A 19,661-nucleotide genomic window follows, 5' to 3' on the forward strand; every position below is an offset into this window, starting at 1 on the left:
TTTGATGCCGTCTTTGCAAGAACCGTGCAAGATTTGATATTGTTAGAATAAATCCGCTTCTCTGCCCTGCCTTGTAACAACACGCTCGTCTCCGCGGATACAAAATTAGCAGCATCTGCCACGGCGCCATGTTCATCTTGACACGCGAGATTGGCGAAATTGTTCTTCAATTTGAGCACCAGACAGACCAGGCATGAATGAGCGACCTGAAGCGCGCAGCGGTACCTGGTAGGTACGAGTACATGTACATACCTTACGCGACCACGGCCCTCCGCCAGAAAGTAGCCCGGCTCTGGCATAGCCCTAGACGGGCAGGTCCTGGTAGGTACCTACCTAGTACCTAGACCGGACTAGCAGTTCTCTAGAACCCCCTAAGAAGCACCGCACGGCAGCTGTCGATTCCGCGTTTACCTGGACCTGGAACCTGCAGTGCACGGAATTGATATACCTGTGCCAGTGGACAAATGAGCAATGTACCCGTACAGGGCCCCGACCACCCGCTGGCGTCACTCAACACGGGGTCCGTCATTGACCTCCAAGTGCTCCATGGAACCACTGGGCAGGGTCCCGCTAGGGCCAAGGTCGTGGCGAGGAGGTACCGGTACTTGCGCCCTGTGAAGTTGATTGGACTGAGGACATCCGTCCATCCAATACATTACATGGACCACATGCGCGTGAACCCTCTGCCTGAGCGACCAGGCACCAAACTATATGTATCGGTGTCTGGTATCATGGATTGATGCTTTGTTGGCGTCCTCGTTTGGTTAATGCTTACTGGACGAGTTGACTGTAGGTACTGATGGACCGTCTAATCAAGTGAATGAATCTGCATGCGCCTTGCCTTGCCTTGTCTTGCACGGCCTCGACTGAAATTGCCCAACCTGGTTCCCGGGAGCCCGCCGCAGGTCTGAATTGGAAATTCAAGGGCCTGCCTAGCAACCCAGCGTGTCTCGTCTGCCTCCTGTTGGCGAATGGCCTGCCGACCGCCTCGTCCAATCAGTGGCAGCCCCCGACTCTGGACTGCACTATCCACTAAAGCCTTCAGTGGGCGGGCCAGACACTTTGGGCCAAGTCGAGAGCAACTTGCAATGATCTAGTGTTGTACCTAGTAGTGTGTAGTGTGATTATACAATGATTCCATGATATACAGTTGACACGAACGCATCCAAGTCTCTCTCGTTGGCTGTTGTGCTGTGAGCAAGTCCGTCGCACTGTCTAACCCAAGCACAGGCACAGGCACAAGCACAAGCACCGCCCAGCTATACCGCTACGGGGCATCAGCAGCAGTGGGCAGCTGTCACAGTCGCAGCACAGTACGAATCAGGTACTTGCACCTCCAACCGCGTTACGAGTACCCGCTACTTTGCGTCGCGGACTCTCAAGTACCGCTACTCCGTGGCCAGCCAGCCAAGTGGAGGCTTTGCACCACACCTCACCTCTCTTCGCTCGCTGACCTGCATTCACAAGTTCCCCATCCAGCAGCAACGGCTTGCGGACGGCTTCTCGACGTTGTTCTACTTCGTCGGCCCTCTGTTTTGTCATCACCATTCTTTTCTTTTCTTCTTGTTCCTTTTCTTCTCCCGCGCCTGTTGTTTGCCTGCCTCTGTCCTGCGAGCCGCCGCCCCAGACGCCTCGAGAGCAATTCCCTCGACGCCCGTCCGCGAAACCCCCTTTTGTGTCTTCAATCGCTCGTCCTCCAGCTTTCCCCGTCTCGACAGCGGCTCGTCTCGTCCTCTTCGCGATACCGTCTGCCTTTGCCCGTACCCGCGCCCTCTTCACCGAGTCTGGGCCCGCGTCTTTGCCGTCGCCGATTCTTTTCCTGCCGCCCATCCTGTGGGCCCGCAAAGCATCCATTCATCCATTCCTCTCTTCTCTTCTTCGTCCGTCGTCAAGAGACACCAACACGCAAGTCCTTGCGCTATCCGGATCCTGACTCCTCTACGACCGCTTCCCCTTCTCGCCTTGCACAACCCGCTCCTCTGATCGTCCCGCCCCCCTTGGCGCTTGACAAGGCAGGCGGAAGCAACCACAGATCGCAGCCCACCCCTCGAATAGCCGTCGCACCGCCCACCCCCAGCGGTAGTTAACCGATCCAGTCACCGACGAAGCCAGTACGTCCATCTCGGTCGGCTGCAGACGTCGCCTCGGCGGCCTACACGCATCTACACAGTCGGGAGTCTTCCTCGTTCCATGGACGCCCGGACCCAAGCGTCCGAAACCCAGCATTCTTACCCCCCCAGCCCGTGGACGTCAACACCGACGACTCCAAACGGGCTGACGGCGCACCTCCCAGACGGGTCCCAGGACTCTGCCTCTGCTGCCGCCGCCAACAATCTACAGTTTACTCCCCACATCGGCTTCCTCCCGTTCATCTTCCCGCAGCAGTCCCTATATCAGGCCCAGCTTCTCCATTACAATAAACTCATCTCCCCGGCAAGAGGAGGTGGCCTACAGTCTGCGCCACTTCCTCCCATCGTGTCCGTTCCTCACGTCCAGGCCACGTCAAGGTCGCGATCTTCTAGCAAAGCATCGCTCAGGGATAGTGCCACCACCGCCAAGGGGAGCGCAACTGGAGGCCATGGGAGCCGCGCACACCAGGGCTCAGACAAGAACCGCCCGGTTATAACGCCCAAGGAGGTTCCGCCCAAGATGCCCGCAAAGCTAGCGGCCGACTTGTCCAAAAACTTCCCTCATCGAGCGATAGCTAGGTCCTCATCGCCCCACGGACTCTCCCACTCCAGCTCCGTGCCTTCTACTCCCCACCAACATGCCCGCCAATTCTCCTTTGAGTCCCGGGAACCGTCCCCCAACGCCGGCAACAACCACTCGCCGCGCTCAGCCTACTCCGAGACCAACAGTGCGCTGCCCTCGTTGCGGCCGCTGCCCCCGCGATTAGGGGGCTGCAAATACGAGACCGCCCAGATCAACTCAAGAAGAAGGATACCCTACTCGGTCGGGAACGAGCGCTTGGAGAAGTTGGATCTGCGCAATGTCAAAAGCAAGTTGTCGGAGAGCGAAGAGAAGCAGTTGGCCGCAGATATGAATGAAATCTATAACAAGCTGCTGCCCACGGAAAAGGTGGAGGAAAATAGGAGGAAGCTGGTGAATAAGCTGGAGACGATATTCAATACCGAGTGGCCAGGGCATGACATCAAGGTGCACCTGTTTGGATCGTCTGGTAATCTTCTATGTTCGGACGACTCCGACGGTATGTTTTCTTCTCCCCCTTGTCCCCTCCTCCCCAACTTTTAATGCTGGGCATCACAGCCTCTCTAACACACGTATGCCAGTTGACATTTGCATCACAACATCGTGGCACGAGATGGAAGATGTTTGCATGATAGCCGACCTTCTCGCTCGAAGTAAGTTGCTCTTTTCCCGTCGCTTTTGTCAATCAACAGGCCCCCTCTCTTGACGACGACACTAATGCTGTTGAATAGGGGGCATGGAAAAGGTTGTCTGCATCTCTGCCGCCAAAGTTCCCATTGTGAAGATTTGGGATCCTGAGCTCGGCCTTGCGTGTGATATGAATGTCAACAATACCCTGGCGCTGGAGAATACTCGCATGGTGCGCACATATGTCGAAGCTGACCCGCGTGTGCGAATGCTGGCAATGATCCTGAAGCACTGGACGCGGAGGAGAATTGTCAACGATGCCGGTATGGTCCCCCCTCACCAACGTGAAAATCCGACGGACGCCACCGTGATCCTTTGAATCTTCTTGTCCTAACTTGATTCTAGCTTTTGGAGGTACTCTGAGCTCCTACACTTGGATATGTCTCATCATTGTGTTTTTGCAGCTGCGGAACCCTCCTGTTTTACCAGCGCTGCACCAGTTGCCGCACAAGACTACCAAGCCTGATGGAACCGTCAGCGACTTTGCCGATAACCTCAAGAAGATCAAGGGGTTTGGCAACAAGAACAAGTCAAGCGAGGCAGAGCTTCTCTTCCAATTCTTTCGATTCTATGCTCACGAATTCGACTACGACAAGCACGTCCTCTCCGTGCGTCAGGGCAAGCTAATCACCAAGCCGGAGAAAAAGTGGCATTATGCTATGAACAATCAGCTTTGCGTAGAGGAGCCGTTCAACACGTCTCGCAATCTTGGCAACACGGCAGATGAGTACTCGTTCCGCGGTCTTCACTTGGAGCTCCGAAGAGCATTCGATTTAATTTCCGCGGCCAAGCTCGAAGAGGCCTGTGAGCAGTACGTGTATCCAAAAGAGGAGGAGAGGGTTTGGTCTCGACCGGCTTCACAACCCCGACCCGTACTGCTACGCAGCTCCTCGCAATCCAACACCGGCGGGCGAGGCGGTCGTGGCAACCATCGTGGCGGCGGCCGGCATAGTAACAACTACCACCGCAATGGAGTGTCAAATAGGAATAGAGCGTCGTCAACCACGCCCAATTATGACCCCAACAGTATGTTTGTTCAGCCCGTCAACATGCCGCAAGACATGTGGTTCGCAACCGGCAACCAGTACCCGTTTCCGTATGCTCAGCTGCCTCAGCAGGAGTTGATGCAGATGGCTTACCAAGATGTCATGCGTCAGCAGCTGCAACAGCTTTATGCGCAGCAGACGCCGGCATTCATGGCTCAACAGGCCATGAGCCAGCAGAGGATGTCTCCCAATGCCGGGTCATCTAACCAGCAGACGGCCACCGACCGGTCTCGAACAAACTCGTTTGACACCGCACCCATCAACACCACGATGCGGCCTGAGCTGTACGCCCTCTACGGCATGGGCATCAATCAACAATTTTACGCGCAGGCGGCAACGGGCTATGGAACTTATCCTTCTTCGCCGGTAACGTCCAACGGCCTGGGGCAGGAGTTTCGTCGCCCTTTGCAGAGGTCCAACGTTGCATCGGATAACGGTATCTCGGCTTCATCCAGCTCGCTGAGATCGCAGTCCCAGCCTCCGTCGCGATCGCCTTCTGCCGCACACAGTCGGGGGGCGGCCTATACCTCTGGGACCGGCCCTTCGAGTGCACCGGGCTATGCCCCGAGGCACATGAACGGCGTGCCTATTCCCAGCTTCGTCTCCGACGGCGCCGATCTCGACGATCGATCCAAGGCCGCCTCTGTATCGCCGCGGTCCGACGAGGGCAGGTCGAACGGGCTCCTGGGATCCCGGGGCTCGGGTCTTGGCCAGCCACAACTCGCCCCGAATCACAGCCCCACTGCAAACGGCCTTGCCTTTGGAGATGTCGTCAGTCAGTCATCCAGTCCCAGGCGTCGTCGGCTGTCTACGGATCAGCTGCCCCAAACCATCCTAGACAGGAGGATGAGGAGAACGTCGCGGTCGCCCTCGCCGCTCGACCACAGTCGGGCCATGGCAACAGGGACGACTGCTTCGTCGCCCCTCGCCTCGGCTCCGTTCCCGGGTGTTGGTCAGGCTCAGAACAAGAACTTGGCGAGACCCGTGGTTGTAAATGGATCCGGGCTCAAGACCAGCATGCTTGCTGCGTCGAACCAGGCGCAAAAAGAGCCCCTGGCACCCGAGGAATGTGCCAGTGCAAAGATTGATAACGCTCTGCATATCAATCCGACGCCGTCAACGAAGAGCACCAATGCTGCGGACGCGTCGAGCGGCCAGCCGATGCCATCTCTTGCACCCGCCCCCTCCTTGCCTACGGCTGTGGCGGATCGTCCTCCAGTCATTGTCAACGGCTCCAATGCCAAGCCGGCTGCTCCCTCTACTGAGGATGCCTCGTTCAGGGATCGGATTGCAATGATGAGTTCGCATCAAGCAGGCGCATATGGGATGACGCAGGATATTCTGCAAGCCAACGAAATGGCACAACTGCCACCTTTGGCGAAACAGCGCCTCATGTCCAGACAGGCCCAGAACGGCGTCATTGCCCCCTTGGACCTTGCCATAGCCGACCACCGTAAAGCCTTGGGTGTCGAGCAGGCCCATTTGTCGCCAGTCTACGAGGCGCAGACATCGTCTCCGACAATGCTGCGAAAGCCAGATATTCCCGCACCCGTCGTCGGTAAGGCTACTCGTGAAAAGGCAGATGCCAAGGCGACGCGCGAAGAGACGGCCAAGCCCGCGCCCAAGCCCGCGCCCAAGGCGGAGGACAAGCTTCATCCGGCCCCGGAGGCTCAGAAGCAGTCCAACAAGACGCAGAAGTCGGCTGGCCAGAACCAGCGTAACAATGCGCCACGGGAGAATGGCGGCCACGTGCGGAGTGCCAAGAGCGAGAGCGATAGCAGCTGGCAGAGAGCCGGTGGCAAAGGGAAGAAGAAGGGATCGAGTGGGCTTGCGCCAAATTCACACCCAGAGCAGTTACCAAAGAGCGAATCGGAGCGAAAGGGAGGTTGAATACGCGAATACGCATCTCGGATAGCGACGACGTCGATGATTGTTTATTTTATTTTTATTTTCACATGTTCCATGGGGGGGCACAGGAGACTAAAGCATTGCGGCTGCTGGCACAAGGCGGCATGAAATTCGAAAGTGATACCACAGCTACAGGAAGCTCGATAGCTCATCTCCCTCAACTTTGAGATGAGGAGGAGGACGGTGGCGATGTTGGATAGGGAATCGCCCACGGCATGCATGCGACAATCAAAGTCGGATTCTTTTTTGTTGGGAGGGAGGGAGGGAACGACGCTCTGCTTTGTACGATGCCATTTCCTGATGAAAGATGACACAGCCGCAGAAAAGAAGGCTTGGACATTATTCCGGATCTGCCTGTGGGAGAATTTGCATTGCGGAAAGATTGATTTGTGGTGCACGCGTGTACGTATGGCCCTGACGCATGAGGACTTGTGGGAAGCGAAATCAAAGCACGAAGAGAGACACGAAAAAGCACAAAAAAAAGAAGACAGAAGAAGATGGAACCATACAAAGGACAGAAAATGCAGCTCCATGAATGACACGTCACAGCAAAGATTCGGGATGAGCCGACGGAAAGGGCACGGTGAAGGGGGCTTCTAAGGAGGATTGATACATATACATGGCCGGGTGGAAAGGCGTTTGCATCAATGAAACTCATCTAAGAGGAAGGGCTGGAACTTCGATTATTTTCACTTTTTCGTTTTTTTATTATTTTTCCTAGTCATTGTTCTGCAGGAAGCACAACCCCAGCGGCATAGATGGATGTTACAAAAGCATTGAGAAAGATTATGGACAGCCCAGACAAATGAAAGCGTAAAACAGATACATGGAACGCATTATTAATACACTGTATGAAAATGAAAGTCTGCTTGATGTTGGTATTTGCTTTGTTGCCTGGTTGATTAGAGCATGTGATTAGATGGAATTACTACTGTAGGTGTTTGGTGACGGGATGTAAAAGAGTCTGGATGGTTCGCGGCCCGGCAATGTGTGCCGTGGGTGGGAAGGTTGTTGAGTACACTTTTAAGAGGCTATCCAATTGGTGAGCTTTGATTGAGAGAAAGTGATGTCGAATTGCGGTGATGCCTATTCAGATCGTATTTCGGATGTTATTCTTGGAACATTGGAGCAAGGCTGGTTTGGTTGGATGGATGCCTTGCGGGATTTCGGAGAGTGATGACATTCGGTACTCTGTACGACTGAAGCAAGCATGGATCTGTTGCGTTTTATTATATATCGGTTTCAGGTTGTCTTTGTGTCGTACTCAGGCACCTGTTTTGGTGTTTTCTCTCTCTAGGCAACTAAGTGTTGATTTAGGTGAAGCCAATCAATGGCTTCAATTACTTGGGTGTCTTGCCTGGTTACTACTATACGTTGGGGTACCGGAGTACTATAATTAGCAGTTGTTTGTCCCGTATCCGTATCTGCAGCTGTCTTGGTAGCTTGTGTTTGAACTTACTCTCCTTGTGTCATTTTCTTATTCTTTGTTTCTTCTAATGCGACATGGTTCTCAGTATATGTGTGTTTCTGTATACGTATATATAGACGGAGCTGGAAACCCAATCAACGATTGTGTAATACTACCTAATGTCGCGTTTCTATATAGCTTCTATGTGATGCTACCGTAACGCACATCCAACCTTCCATTGATCTTCTGTTTTCCCCTCTAATTAAGCTTGTTTGGTGGTCCCCTATTTTTTTTTTCTTCTTCTCAACCCAGCCCGTTAGCTTTGTCCCCCTGGTTCCTCATGCTCCCGACCAATTTTTTCCTTCCCTGAGTCGTGTACGAAAGAATTCGTTGGTTCGTCCGGTCGGGCTGCTCACCTGCGGCCCTTTGGCGTCTGCCTTTTTTTTTTTTTTTTTTTGGTGCGGTACGGGTACTTTTATCACGGGCGTGCATTTTGCTACTGCAAGCTGTGGTTGTATTTGGATGAGTTGCTAATGCGGTGTTATCAAGTGAGGTTGTATCCAAGGAATCAATGAGCCTGTTGCAGTGAGAACTTGGCCTGTTTCCGGCCCCTTGCCCTTGCAGGTCCACCCTGACACATGATAATACGGTTAATACCCGCCAGCAATACGCAGCGTTTCTTACAAGTGACGACGATGACCGTTGGAGCAGATCGGCATTTGATTCCTATTGATTGATTCCTCCAAGGCTGCTGCTGTCTTACAGCGCGCGTGGCGCATCCAATCTCACTGCGACATGCACTGTAGTTACAGCACAACCATCGCCGTTGCTGAGTCGGCTAGTGTCCAAGGGCAAAAGTCTGCGACCATCCCGCTTTTCTACCCCAGATTCCCCCATGCCTCCGATCCCACGACACTTTTTAGTGACTGCAAGCCGTCCTCGGAACTCAAACACCAACATCAACATCCCCAACGAACCTGGACGGCACGCAGGCGCATCTCGTTCTGAGCCATTCGCGATTGTCGTCATCGCTTGCGAAATCATGCTGCCGACGGATGCTGGCGCCGACGCTGCCGTGGACACTGAGGCTTGACGAACGCTGCCATTCTTTCATCTTGCTTTGCCGTGCGACGCGCATCATCGCCATCGTCACCACCGTCGCCGACACCGACACCGACACCGACACGATACCACCTCTCCTCTCTCTCTCTCTCTCTCTCTCTTCTCTCTCCGTGTCTGCCGCCTCCTCTCCGTCTATTCCTCGCTCTCCTCCTCGCTCTCTCCCATCCTCCCTCCTCCGCCCAAGGGTCCAATTCCATCCATCCCGCCTCTCTCTCTCTATGAACCCGCTCCCGCATCAAGACCGACATGATTCACCGGACCAACAGCGAGGGCGGCGCCTCGTCCAGCGGCTCGTCGCAGAAGATATGGCGCTTCCCCTCAGCCATCCGCAGCAAGTTTGGCAGCATCAGCGGCGCCAGCAAGGACGACAAGAGCTGGGCTGTACGTTGACTCTCCCCGTCCCGGCCTGGCCTTTGTCTTTGGCCTCTTCCCGCCCCCCTCCCGACTTGCTCTGCTTATCACTCCCTTTCTTGCCCGGCCGTCTGCTGCATCGCCGCATGGAATGGTCAGCGTTGCTCATTCGCTTACGTTGCCGCTCCGCCTCGTCGACCCAGCATTTTACATAACAAGATGAGGCTAACATGTGGTACAGAGCAAACAGGGCGGCTCCTCCGTCGACACCGAAACCCACGAGCCCTCCATCCACGAAATCTCCTCGATCCATGAAACCGCCGAGTCCAACTACCGCCAGCTACAAAGCCTTGTTGCGCGCATGCGAGCCGCTCCCTCCGGCCCCAATCACGTCGACGGTGCCTACAAAGAGTTTACCAAGATCAACGAGCGATGCGCTGCTCTCTGCGATGCCATCCTTCGAGAGGAGATCAAGACGCCTCGCACTCTCTCCAACGCCGCCGCCACCGAAGCCATTCCATTGACTCGCCAGGATTCGTCCGCGGACACGCCTCGCAGCCCGAGCGCCGTGTTCGACCAGAGGAGTTCCTTTAGCGGCCGCAGCTTAGCCGAGGTCATCACGGCCGGCGGAAGCAGGAGTCATGGCGGTGACATGTGGCTCACGCCGATCCGGGACTGGAAGACGTGTCTCGAGGTGCTTGCCGAACACTTCAAGGCCAGCCTTTCCGAGACGTACAAGAGCTATGAGCGGGATGCCACACCCGAGATGCTCGACGCCCTATTCACGAGCAAGAAGTTCAGGAGAGACGCCGTTCACCGTATGCGCAACACGAGCGTCACCAAGATTTTGTCCGCCGACCCTCAGTTTGTGAGTGCTTCATCTTCTGCAAGAAATTAAAAAAAAAAAAAGCTTGGTCTAACCTGGATGTGTGCAGTTTCCGCGATACGAAATTCGATTCAGGAATTATGAACGGGTCAAGCTGGAGCTGAGAGATATCCGAAAGCTTCTTCAAGCAGGCGAATCGGGCATCTCACCGGGTAGAGTCATCGAGGAGTTTGCCATTGCGCCCCGCGGAGACGCCGTGCTCGAATTCGCCAATCTGGGGCCTGACGCTACGGGCAACGAGCCGGCCTTGCGATTTCGCGTTTCCACCGCCTTGCTAGCAGAGACGTCGCCCATTTTTGCGCGGCTGTTCTCTGGCCAGGCGAGTAGCTACTACCTCCACGAGGCCGACGACATTGGCGATCAGCTCCCGCCGCCGCCGGTGCCGTATTTCTGTGACGATGGGGCTGAAGTCAAGCTGTATCGGATGCCACAGCAGGAGTTCAACCACCACGGCTCGCTGGAAATCCTGCTCCATGCCGCTCACATGCACAACGACAAGATTCCCAGGGATGTCACCTTTGAACAATTCGTTTCCATTGCCGAGTGCTCTCTCAGGTACAAGAGCACGTCACCGTTGGAAATGGTTGTGGAGCATAGATGGCTGCCGCAATGGATGCACAAAGGGGCTGATGACATGCCCGACGGACTTCTCATCATCAGCTACGCGTTTGGACTCCGGCAGCTCTTCACTCGCATGTCCAAGAGCGCAATCCTCAACCTTGCGGATGAAAAGGATCTGCACAGCAAACCTTGGCCCAAGAAGATTAGAGACAAGATCTGGGCGGTTCGTTGTGCCAAGGTCGACCAGCTTTACGCGAGCTGCGCAAACACAATACAAGAATACATCCGCCCAACAGAGCAGGACTCATCCTCGGAAGAAAAGCAACACATATCGCTTTCTGATCTCGACAGCCACCTCGCCTCGCCAATCCAACCTGCCATGTCGCTTACGAGCACGCCGAGATGCCCCAAGGGCAACCATTGGTGCGATGCTTCGAATTTAGGGTGGCTGATGCTGGTGTACAACGAGTTTGGCTTGCTGTCAACCATTGTTCAGCCTTCCATCATGTCGCACATTCCGAATGCCCCTCCTCCGTCCAAGAGCCTGGCGCAGATGATGGAAACGCTCCGCTCGACACCGAGCCCTCCCGCGCCTCTCCACCCCGGCAGCGTCTGTGATCCCGTTCCCGCGTTCCGCGCCGCAATAGCAGACATTTATAACAGTGTTACCGGCTTAACTCTGTTTGACATTAGCGGCAAGAGCCATGGTTGGGCCCTCTCGAAGCACAAGATATCAGAGCCGCAAATGCTGCTGACAGCCGGCCTCAACCGGATGGCCGCCCACGAGAAGATCCATAGCGTCGTCACTGAGTTTCCAGAGGAGATTCGCCTGCAGATCCTTGGTGAGATGGAGGATCTAGAGGATCTGCAAGCCGCGGCCAGGATCAACCGAGCCTTTTACGAGACGTACAAGAGAAACGAGCTCCGAATCATGCGCAATTTCCTGCGTGCGGATCGGATGCGCTGGGGAAGCGTCGGGCGACACTCGATGGATGATGACAGGGTCGAAAGCAAGGTCTTAAAATCCGAGTCGGACATGCTCAAGGAGAGAGGCTTTGGCGACGGTGCCGACGCCATTACATTAAGGAGCGAAGACGACGAAGGCCTTTACGAATCAGACGACGACGACGACTCCTCCAGCATCGATCCGTTGACTCGCCATGGCTCTGTGTCTTCACAAGGCGGGCGGGTCCGTGGTGACCATGACGACGATGATTTGGAAATATTGACCCATGATCCTCCGCCACCGTTCCAACCAAAGGAGGCTAATCCTCCGCCACCGCTGCTCCCAGTTGTGGAAGGGAGTAATGAGGGCTCTGATGACGGTGATACCGCCACGCCAACTACGCCTCGGCAGCGCGCCTTTGATCTCTCGGACGAATCTACCACGCCTTCAGACGAGAGCAGTCTCATTTCGACAGAGGATATTGACGAGCCCCCCATGACGGAAGAAGAAGCGCGCAGAATCCTATGGCCCGACCACCTAGTCGTGACTCCGCCTCCGGAGCGAGGCGCGGTCTTGGACGGCGTCGTGGGACTGCGAGAGAAGTTTCGGGTGGGCGACATTTCCTTTATCGAAGGCCTCGAAGACAAGACGCTGGCCAGGACAGAGACGAAGCAGCTGGCCATGACAGAGACGAAACAGCTGCGGAGCGAGCACGACTTGCTCAAGCAAGACGGGCGGCCTAGCTCCAGCTCCTCGACGGCCAAGACGGCAAACGGCGTTGAGCATATCGAAAAGATTGACGGCCGAAAGGGGGGAGATGGGGAGATGGAGTCGGCCCTATCTTAGGCGCCAATTCGACAAGATTCGCTCTTCCACGGAGCAAGACGACGACTATAAACGAAGACACGTGCAATTGCAGAATCGCAATAATGATGGCGCCTTTTCTTATTCAAAGGAAGCGAACTGCATATACGTGCGTATAACTACATGTGTTGTGCTTGAATGTACAACTCCCCGGCTTATATACCATCACCATATTATATCTATATACTTTTACTACTTACTATATTGGGTAATCAATCTTTGGCGCAGCTTTGGGGACACTGGGAACTTTTTGTGTTTTAACTAGGGATGACCTGATGTGTTTATGGGATGGAAGGGGTTTATTTTTTTTGGTTGGATGAGCGGATGGGGTTATTGGGGATTTTAATTTGATTTTGTGTTTTATATATGATTGCACGTATATAGGTGTTTTTTTTTTTTTTGAGAATCTAATCTAAGAGGGATTCGGTTCTACTTGTTTGATTCACGGTGCTGGATATTGTCCCTTTTGTGAAACAACTCTCGCGATTTGCTACATTGGGTGTATGTGAAGATGTAATTCTGGGAAAGGTATGGTTATTATCCTGAGTTGAAGCTGTTGCGTTGGATTTGTTTTTGGTGTTTATGCCTTTGTACGCATTTTGAAGTTTGCTTTTAAACCTTGCTGGCGGACATACTTTATATGTGTAGATCTAGTAGAAGATTTAATAGATTGGCTAATGCTGAGTTAACACGAGATGAGGATCAATTTTGGCCCTGAGTAGCCATTCTCCGCCCGGGTATAGCTTCTATATAGTCTATTTATCCTTTACTTCAGCCTCTCCTTTGCTAATAATCCAAGTCCAATTTTGCTTTCCCAGCCTCTCTCCCATTACACAAGATGCGAAACACCAAATGGCCCACTTCATCATCCAGGCGAATGTTGAGAACTAGAGGGATCTCGGTGCACGTCTCCCCATTCTCGCCTGTAAGCTGCTTGACGTTGGGGACTTGAGACCAATCTAGATCGTGCAGGGTGTACAGAATTCTCCCAATCGTCTCGACGCCTATATTCGTCTGGTTAGCCGGATATGCTTCTCTGATCTTGGTCGAGTGAGTGAGTGTGTACGATTATCGTCAATGGTACTCGGCGCAGCGTCTAAACTACACGAGTAAAGAAAATGCTCTCCGGATTTGATAACAGGACCCCTATAATTGTTGACAAACTCTGAGTTGATTTCGGTTTTTGAATCAATGAGGGTGCCCTTTCGAGAGTAAACCTGAAGTTAGTCTGGCTAGGTTCACACAGCTAAATGAAGGCGAGAGACTGGGGAAAAAAAGGGGGGGGAGTGTAAGAAGACTTTGTACCTTTGGAATCTGCCAGAACATGAAGCCGGTAAGTCTGTCAACTCTATCCATGACATCTTTGTAGATACATCTCCTTTCTGTGTTGTAGTTGCTGTGAAGTGACGGATTGTAGACCTCGGCGAGAGCGTGGCCGTAGTGCTTTTGGCATTTCTTTTCTCTGACGATGGAGAGGAGTTTCAAGAGGTTTCGATCGACACATGTGTCACCGCATTTGCCGGCTGGAGAAATGACATCGTTGGCATTCTTTTTCAGTTGCTTCATCTTCTTTTTAGCTGAATCGGAGACTCTTTAGTCATTGACTCATGGTGCGGACTCACCTACACCAACGACGATTTCTCGGAGCGTGAGTGTCGGTTCCGTCCTCTCAATCTCATACGTCGTAATATCCTAGCCATGGTTAAAAGAGAGCAAGTCTTCTAATAGAGTAGGCATACCACGGTACCGCCGCCACAATCGCATACTAATACACCTGTCTTGGGCTAACCCCGGGTTAGAATCAACTGGTTCGATTTGTGTAACCCTTGAGAGCACGCACCTTGACGAAGCCCTCGAACCGGTGGATGCCGGTCTTCAATGCCATGTGTGCTGCCGCTTCCGGCTCTGGGATGAGTCTGATACTGTCAACTTCCCTCTTGCCGAACCCTGCTTCCATGGCCGCGCTCTTGGTAAGGAGTTTCGTCCTTTCGTTCCACGAGGTGGGCACTGTTATCCAAAACTCCATTGGAAGATCATCTAGCTCATGAGCTCCAATGTTCTGCTTGATATTCTCGTCAAACATCTTCCTCATTCCCGCAAGATACTCCCTGGCAACGTCCTTTGCCGACATGTTGTTGGGGAGACGCATGATCTCGGGATCCATGGTGGTGTGCGTATCTGTGACATCAAACTCGGAAGGCAGAGTATCATCGAGAAGCAGTTTTGTCCAGGAATACGATTTCATGCCTGCTTCGACTTCGTAGCCCCATGCTGTCCTATCGAGGTCGTCGTTTTCCTCTGGGAAGGCAACTCTTGTCGGGGCTTTGATGGTATGTTGGGCGCTATGTGAGGCCGCGCCGGGGTATTTGGTCCAGGTGTTTATATCTTTGAAATCAGAGGCATTTGAGAGTGCGAAACATACCCCCGAGTATGTCGTTCCGTAGTCGATGCCGACCAAAAGCTTGGTTCGTGGAGTAATGATGGCCATTATCCGGGTATACTCGGGGCGAATGAGATGACCTTTTGGTGTATTTGATAAATTGAAGCAGATTAGGAAGAATCGGCATCTGATAGAGTCAAAACATGGGGGCGTCACGACCAAAATGCGATGGCTGTGCCAAATAGCTGCCTTGGGAAGGCTCCCAGCCTGATTTCATGTTTGCCCAACTTGGGCTTCAATGCGTGCCACTTGAAGCTGCATTGGGTCGCAGCACGGCAGACTCTTTACTAGGCCTTGTGTGTAGCATTTCTTTGATGAAAATCATTTCGAGATTGGATATCAAACCCCTGAGTCATAGCCTTTACACGCACGCTCCATTATTTGCGCCCGGAGACGGCTGCGGTTGAAGACAATTCTGCCGGATCTATTCGTTGTTTCTGCTGCAACTGCATCCATGGGCAATGAAAAAGAACGTGTGATGACTGCGTGTGACGAAAGTCGTGTTTACGTGGATTTGCGGCATTGGATAGGCAGCAAAGCGTGTTGGTCGCAGACACACTCCTCCACGTACTCATCTGGTATTGGTCGATGCGATAGGAAGCACTGATTAGAACCATGTATTGATTTCTGAATGGCTGCATTTTTACTGTAGAGCTTTGTAACGTATTTTGACCTATCAGATGGTAAATATCGAGAGCAAATGCCGTGGATGCTATGTGATTTGGCCAATCTTTGCCGTGTCACCACTATAAGGCAATCGGATGTTTTTTATTGCCTAAACGATTGCCGTATCTATAAAAGCGAGATCCTTAACTGTACGTTGGGCATCATTATCAGAGTCTGGCCTCCGTACGTACCAACTATTTCCTTCTGCACCACCGACTTTGAAGCAGAAACTTGAGCATATCCTGCTGAGAAATCAAACAACATGGCGGACGGGTATCTACCTGGGGTACGCATACCAGACAACCATTCTGCTGCCGGCTTCCCCATTGCGAAGCTCACCTGTCATGTGTTTCTAGGATGGGGGATACATCTACTCGCCAACAGAACCCTGCTTCATCTTTCCCCTTTTAAGGGACCATTGCAATTCTCCTTATCTGGACGATCTCGACATCGAAGCTCAAAGGCTGCGTGGTGATGCGAAACCTTTGTGCCCGGATGAAAGAAGCGCGCTGCTGGAGAATCCTGCAGACCCCCAACGGCAAGTGAGCAAGAGATTTGATTTCGGCTTAAGCAAGTTGTTGGTTGTATGGTCGTTCTTTGGTGGGAGTTGCTTTGGCCATGAAGTTGCCGGAATTCAAGATATAGACGAGCTCGAGAGAAAGTATGAAGCCCAAAGCAGGGAACTCGACGGGGTGCGTCAAGAGAGAGACAATCTTCAACAAAGTCTCAAGCAAGAGAAGAAGATCCGTGAGATGAATTTGGAGAGTTTAAGAGCAAAACACAAGAAAATCATGGATCAAAAAGAGGCAGAGTGGAGCAAGGCTATGGAAACTGCTTCATCCCAGCTTCAAGACGAGCAATCCAAGGTGGAAGCTATTTCATCACAGCTTCAAGACGAAATATCCAAAGTGAAGGCTATTTCAACTCAACTTCAAGATGCCAAGTCAAAGGTGGAAGCTATTTCATCCCAGCTCCAAGACGAAACATCCAAAGTGGCTCAACTCCAAAAACACATCGAAAAGAACAAAACAGTCGTCACAAAAGCCCACGAAACCCACGTGTCGTCACTATCCAAGACCGTTCCAAGACCACTCACAGACGACATGATCAAACACGAGCTGAAATGCTTTTACGAGAATGACTTTCTCTCATGGTGCGCAGACTTGGGCTCCATGGAAGTTCCCGAGCCAGAAAAGGCAAAGCAAAAGCTACAATCGATGGGCATCATCAATAACAGCAAAAGTTATATGGAAGAGCCGGCCAACCTACAGTTTCCCATGGATTTGCCTGATGGGAGAAGCCCCATGGTTCTTCTTCAAGCCGTTCTTTCGCTGACTCTTTGCGACGCTTTTCTGACGGATGCTTATTTTCTGGCAGATGGGATGGAGACATCGAAAGTGCTAGGCCAGGATCCTTCAGATAATCGCCGGTGGCTCAAGGAGCTCGAGGACATGCTCTGTAAAGGTGAGCCGACAACGTTACTGAGACCCTGGAGGCGAAAGTAAACAAACCAGCGATGGATGGGTAAAGAAGATGATGACAGCCATATATACGAGTTGCTAACAATCTTTCAACACCACAGCTGACAAGAACTTGGGCATCGACTGGCGCATCCAAACCGTCCAATCCTTAGAAAAAGCCACACCACTCAATCTCCATCTCATACAAACCAAAGCGAAAACCTTTGTCCAAGACTTCTCCTTCCTCCTCAAACAAGTCGACGCCCAAGCCCTCAACGACCTATCCCAGCTCTTCCTCGACTTTGGCACCATGGCGCTCAAGTTCTGGAAGACACGCGCCGTCATCAAAACACACGGCATGCCGAGATTCGCAGAATACAGATTCGATGATGAATCCCCTTTTATCGAGGCTGACGGTGTTGGTTCACCTGCTGCACGGCGGAGTGTACGGGGGCGGCATGTTGGAGTTGTGGTGAGGCCGCTGATTGTCTCGGAGCCTCTTGGGCGGCATGGTGAAGCGGGCGGAGAGGTTGTGTGGCTTAAAGCTGCAGGTTGGGTGTCTGATTTTGAGGAGGTGGTCGACACTCCAGCGCAAAGTAAGATTGATGATGGTGATGGTGGTGACGACGAGGATATGATGAGGATGATGATGACAATGATGATGAGCATGACATTGTAGCGAGTGACCTCAAGTAGCAACAACTCTTGCATCGAGAAAACATTGGCTAGGACTGATGGGTTACATGGAACAAATGGGGCTTGGAGTGTTGTATTATCGTATATCCAAAATGGATTGCCAACAATAGGCATCACCCGGGTATCTAAGCATCTGCCTCTCCCCATTCAAATGTGCCAAATCCTCCTTTTTCTTCTGTCCAATTATTTAGTGTAGTTATTACTCTCCTTCCCCCTGTTTTACTTGTAGTCTATGAGCCTGCATGTTCGTTTACTGAACATTGGGAGCAGCCTCGGTGTCCAGTTGAGCCTTCCTGGCAGCGTTAATGGCACGCAACTTGGCAGTGCCAAAGCCGGCCACGCCGTCCTCCTGGTTGGCACCCAGCCAGGGCTTCTTGGAGTCGCCGAGGACGCTGCCGGACAAAAAGTAGATGACGAGACCGATGACGATGCAGACAAAGGCAATGGGATACAGGTAGTGGATGACGTAGCCAAAGACGTGGATGCCGATGATGACGCCCCAGAAGTTGGCCGTCAGCAGCGAGATGTCGAAGAAGGCGGCACTGCCCATGCGCAGGATGAGGGGAGCCAGGGTGTAGAAGACGAAGAGGCAGAGGGTGTAGCCGGCGAGCCAGCCGCCGACGGAGCTGTCCCAGTGAGCATCGCGGAAGGAGGTGCGGTCGAAGATGGCGGCCTGAACGCCGTTGATGAACATGCCAAAGAAGCCCATGAAAGCCAAGACGTGGTGCATGGGGCGCTTGGACACGAGCCACTCCTCGAACACGTTGGAAACACCGTAGAGAGTGGCGCCGAGAAGGCCAAAGAGATCGCCCTTGACCATGTCAACACCGGGGCCGCCATTGGAGCCGGTAATGTGGTCCGAGGCGAGCAGGATACCCATGCCGCCGCAGCAGATGAGGATGCCAATGACCTGGAACAGCTTGTAGCGCACACGCAGCAGGAGGAAGGAGATGATGACGACGCAGACGATGGACCAAAAGTTGAGCAGCTGGGCGGACAGCAGGTTGGTGTAGCGGTAGGCCAGGACGGTGAAGTAGTTGCCCTCGACGTCGAGGAAGGACATGATGAAGTAGCGCCAGCCGTCCTTGAGCATGATGTCGAACCAGACACGGGGGCCATCGCGCCACAGGGTGATTGTGGTGTAGACGAGGAAGAGCAGGATGTAGTTGAAGACGGTCTGGAAGGCGGGGATGTTGGTGCCGGCATTGGCAAGGAACGAGGTGAAGGTGTTTGTGCCAGTGATGCACAGCGACAGGACCTGGCCAACGGCGATGACGGCCCAGAAGTCGGCCGTGGCTAGGTAGGACCACCAGTGGACAGACTCGGCCTCGAGGATGTGGATGCCCTGGGAGACGGTGGCATCGGTGGCGGCGGCGTCATTGTTGGCATTGTCGCCATGGTTGGCTGCTTGGCTGTTGATGTTGCCGCCCTCGTTCTTGTCTCCCGAGCCGGAGGAGACGACGGTCGAGGTGAAGCCGAGCTTGGAGTCGGCCTCGATGGGGTTAAGGGTCATGTTGACGGCGCCGTAGAAGATGTGCGGACTGGAAGATGAGTCGATGAGAGGCTGAGAGGAAGAGGAAGCTGCCGAAGTCGACGAAGAGGCTGAAGCTGAAGCTGAAGCTGTAGCTGTAGCTGCTGGTGATGCTGATGGTGATGCTGATGGTAGTCGAAGGCGGGGGTTATTTGAGCGGGTCATTCAACTGCTGGCGGGTGGCGTTGGAACGACGTCAAAGTCTATTTTGATGTTTTGAAGGAGGTTTTCAAACAAGTGACAATGTTGGTACCCGTTGGAATTGTATCTTGTGAGGCACTGATGTCGATATGGATGCTGAATATCTCGCGGTTGGATTGGTGGAGTCTTTCTTCGTCACCTAAAGATTGCAGCAAGCGCAAAGACTCCAAGTCGCTTGC

General features: G+C 53.2%; 6 protein-coding genes across 6 annotated transcripts; 4 read left to right on the forward strand and 2 right to left on the reverse strand.

The window, feature by feature from the left end:
- Positions 1 to 197: 197 nt before the first annotated feature.
- Positions 198 to 1,983, forward strand: Triagg1_5395 (uncharacterized protein; the record flags this gene model as incomplete). The annotated part of the gene is made up of 3 exons (XM_062899904.1): positions 198 to 321; positions 366 to 520; positions 1,231 to 1,983. 3 exons carry the CDS (start codon positions 198 to 200, stop codon positions 1,981 to 1,983), a joined length of 1,032 nt encoding a protein of 343 aa, XP_062755516.1.
- Positions 1,984 to 2,190: 207 nt separating this feature from the next.
- Triagg1_5396 (uncharacterized protein) lies at positions 2,191 to 6,332 on the forward strand (the record flags this gene model as incomplete). Its single annotated transcript, XM_062899905.1, has 4 exons — positions 2,191 to 3,208; positions 3,291 to 3,362; positions 3,441 to 3,659; positions 3,742 to 6,332. The coding sequence occupies 4 exons, from the start codon at positions 2,191 to 2,193 to the stop codon at positions 6,330 to 6,332; spliced, it is 3,900 nt and encodes a 1,299-aa protein (XP_062755517.1).
- Positions 6,333 to 9,126: 2,794 nt separating this feature from the next.
- Triagg1_5397 (uncharacterized protein) lies at positions 9,127 to 12,470 on the forward strand (the record flags this gene model as incomplete). The annotated part of the gene is made up of 3 exons (XM_062899906.1): positions 9,127 to 9,261; positions 9,473 to 10,099; positions 10,167 to 12,470. The coding sequence occupies 3 exons, from the start codon at positions 9,127 to 9,129 to the stop codon at positions 12,468 to 12,470; spliced, it is 3,066 nt and encodes a 1,021-aa protein (XP_062755518.1).
- Positions 12,471 to 13,274: 804 nt separating this feature from the next.
- On the reverse strand, positions 13,275 to 14,976 carry Triagg1_5398 (uncharacterized protein; the record flags this gene model as incomplete). The annotated part of the gene is made up of 6 exons (XM_062899907.1): positions 13,275 to 13,492; positions 13,555 to 13,705; positions 13,794 to 14,065; positions 14,111 to 14,180; positions 14,228 to 14,272; positions 14,329 to 14,976. 6 exons carry the CDS (start codon positions 14,974 to 14,976, stop codon positions 13,275 to 13,277), a joined length of 1,404 nt encoding a protein of 467 aa, XP_062755519.1.
- Positions 14,977 to 15,856: 880 nt separating this feature from the next.
- On the forward strand, positions 15,857 to 17,733 carry Triagg1_5399 (uncharacterized protein; the record flags this gene model as incomplete). The annotated part of the gene is made up of 3 exons (XM_062899910.1): positions 15,857 to 15,880; positions 15,951 to 17,058; positions 17,177 to 17,733. The coding sequence occupies 3 exons, from the start codon at positions 15,857 to 15,859 to the stop codon at positions 17,731 to 17,733; spliced, it is 1,689 nt and encodes a 562-aa protein (XP_062755520.1).
- Positions 17,734 to 18,000: 267 nt separating this feature from the next.
- Positions 18,001 to 19,446, reverse strand: Triagg1_5400 (uncharacterized protein; the record flags this gene model as incomplete). Its single annotated transcript, XM_062899911.1, has 1 exon — positions 18,001 to 19,446. One exon carries the CDS (start codon positions 19,444 to 19,446, stop codon positions 18,001 to 18,003), a length of 1,446 nt encoding a protein of 481 aa, XP_062755521.1.
- Positions 19,447 to 19,661: the final 215 nt, after the last annotated feature.

This window comes from Trichoderma aggressivum, assembly GCF_033847375.1.
Source record: "Trichoderma aggressivum f. europaeum strain CBS 100526 chromosome Unknown scaffold_019, whole genome shotgun sequence".
NCBI lineage: Eukaryota > Fungi > Ascomycota > Sordariomycetes > Hypocreales > Hypocreaceae > Trichoderma > Trichoderma aggressivum.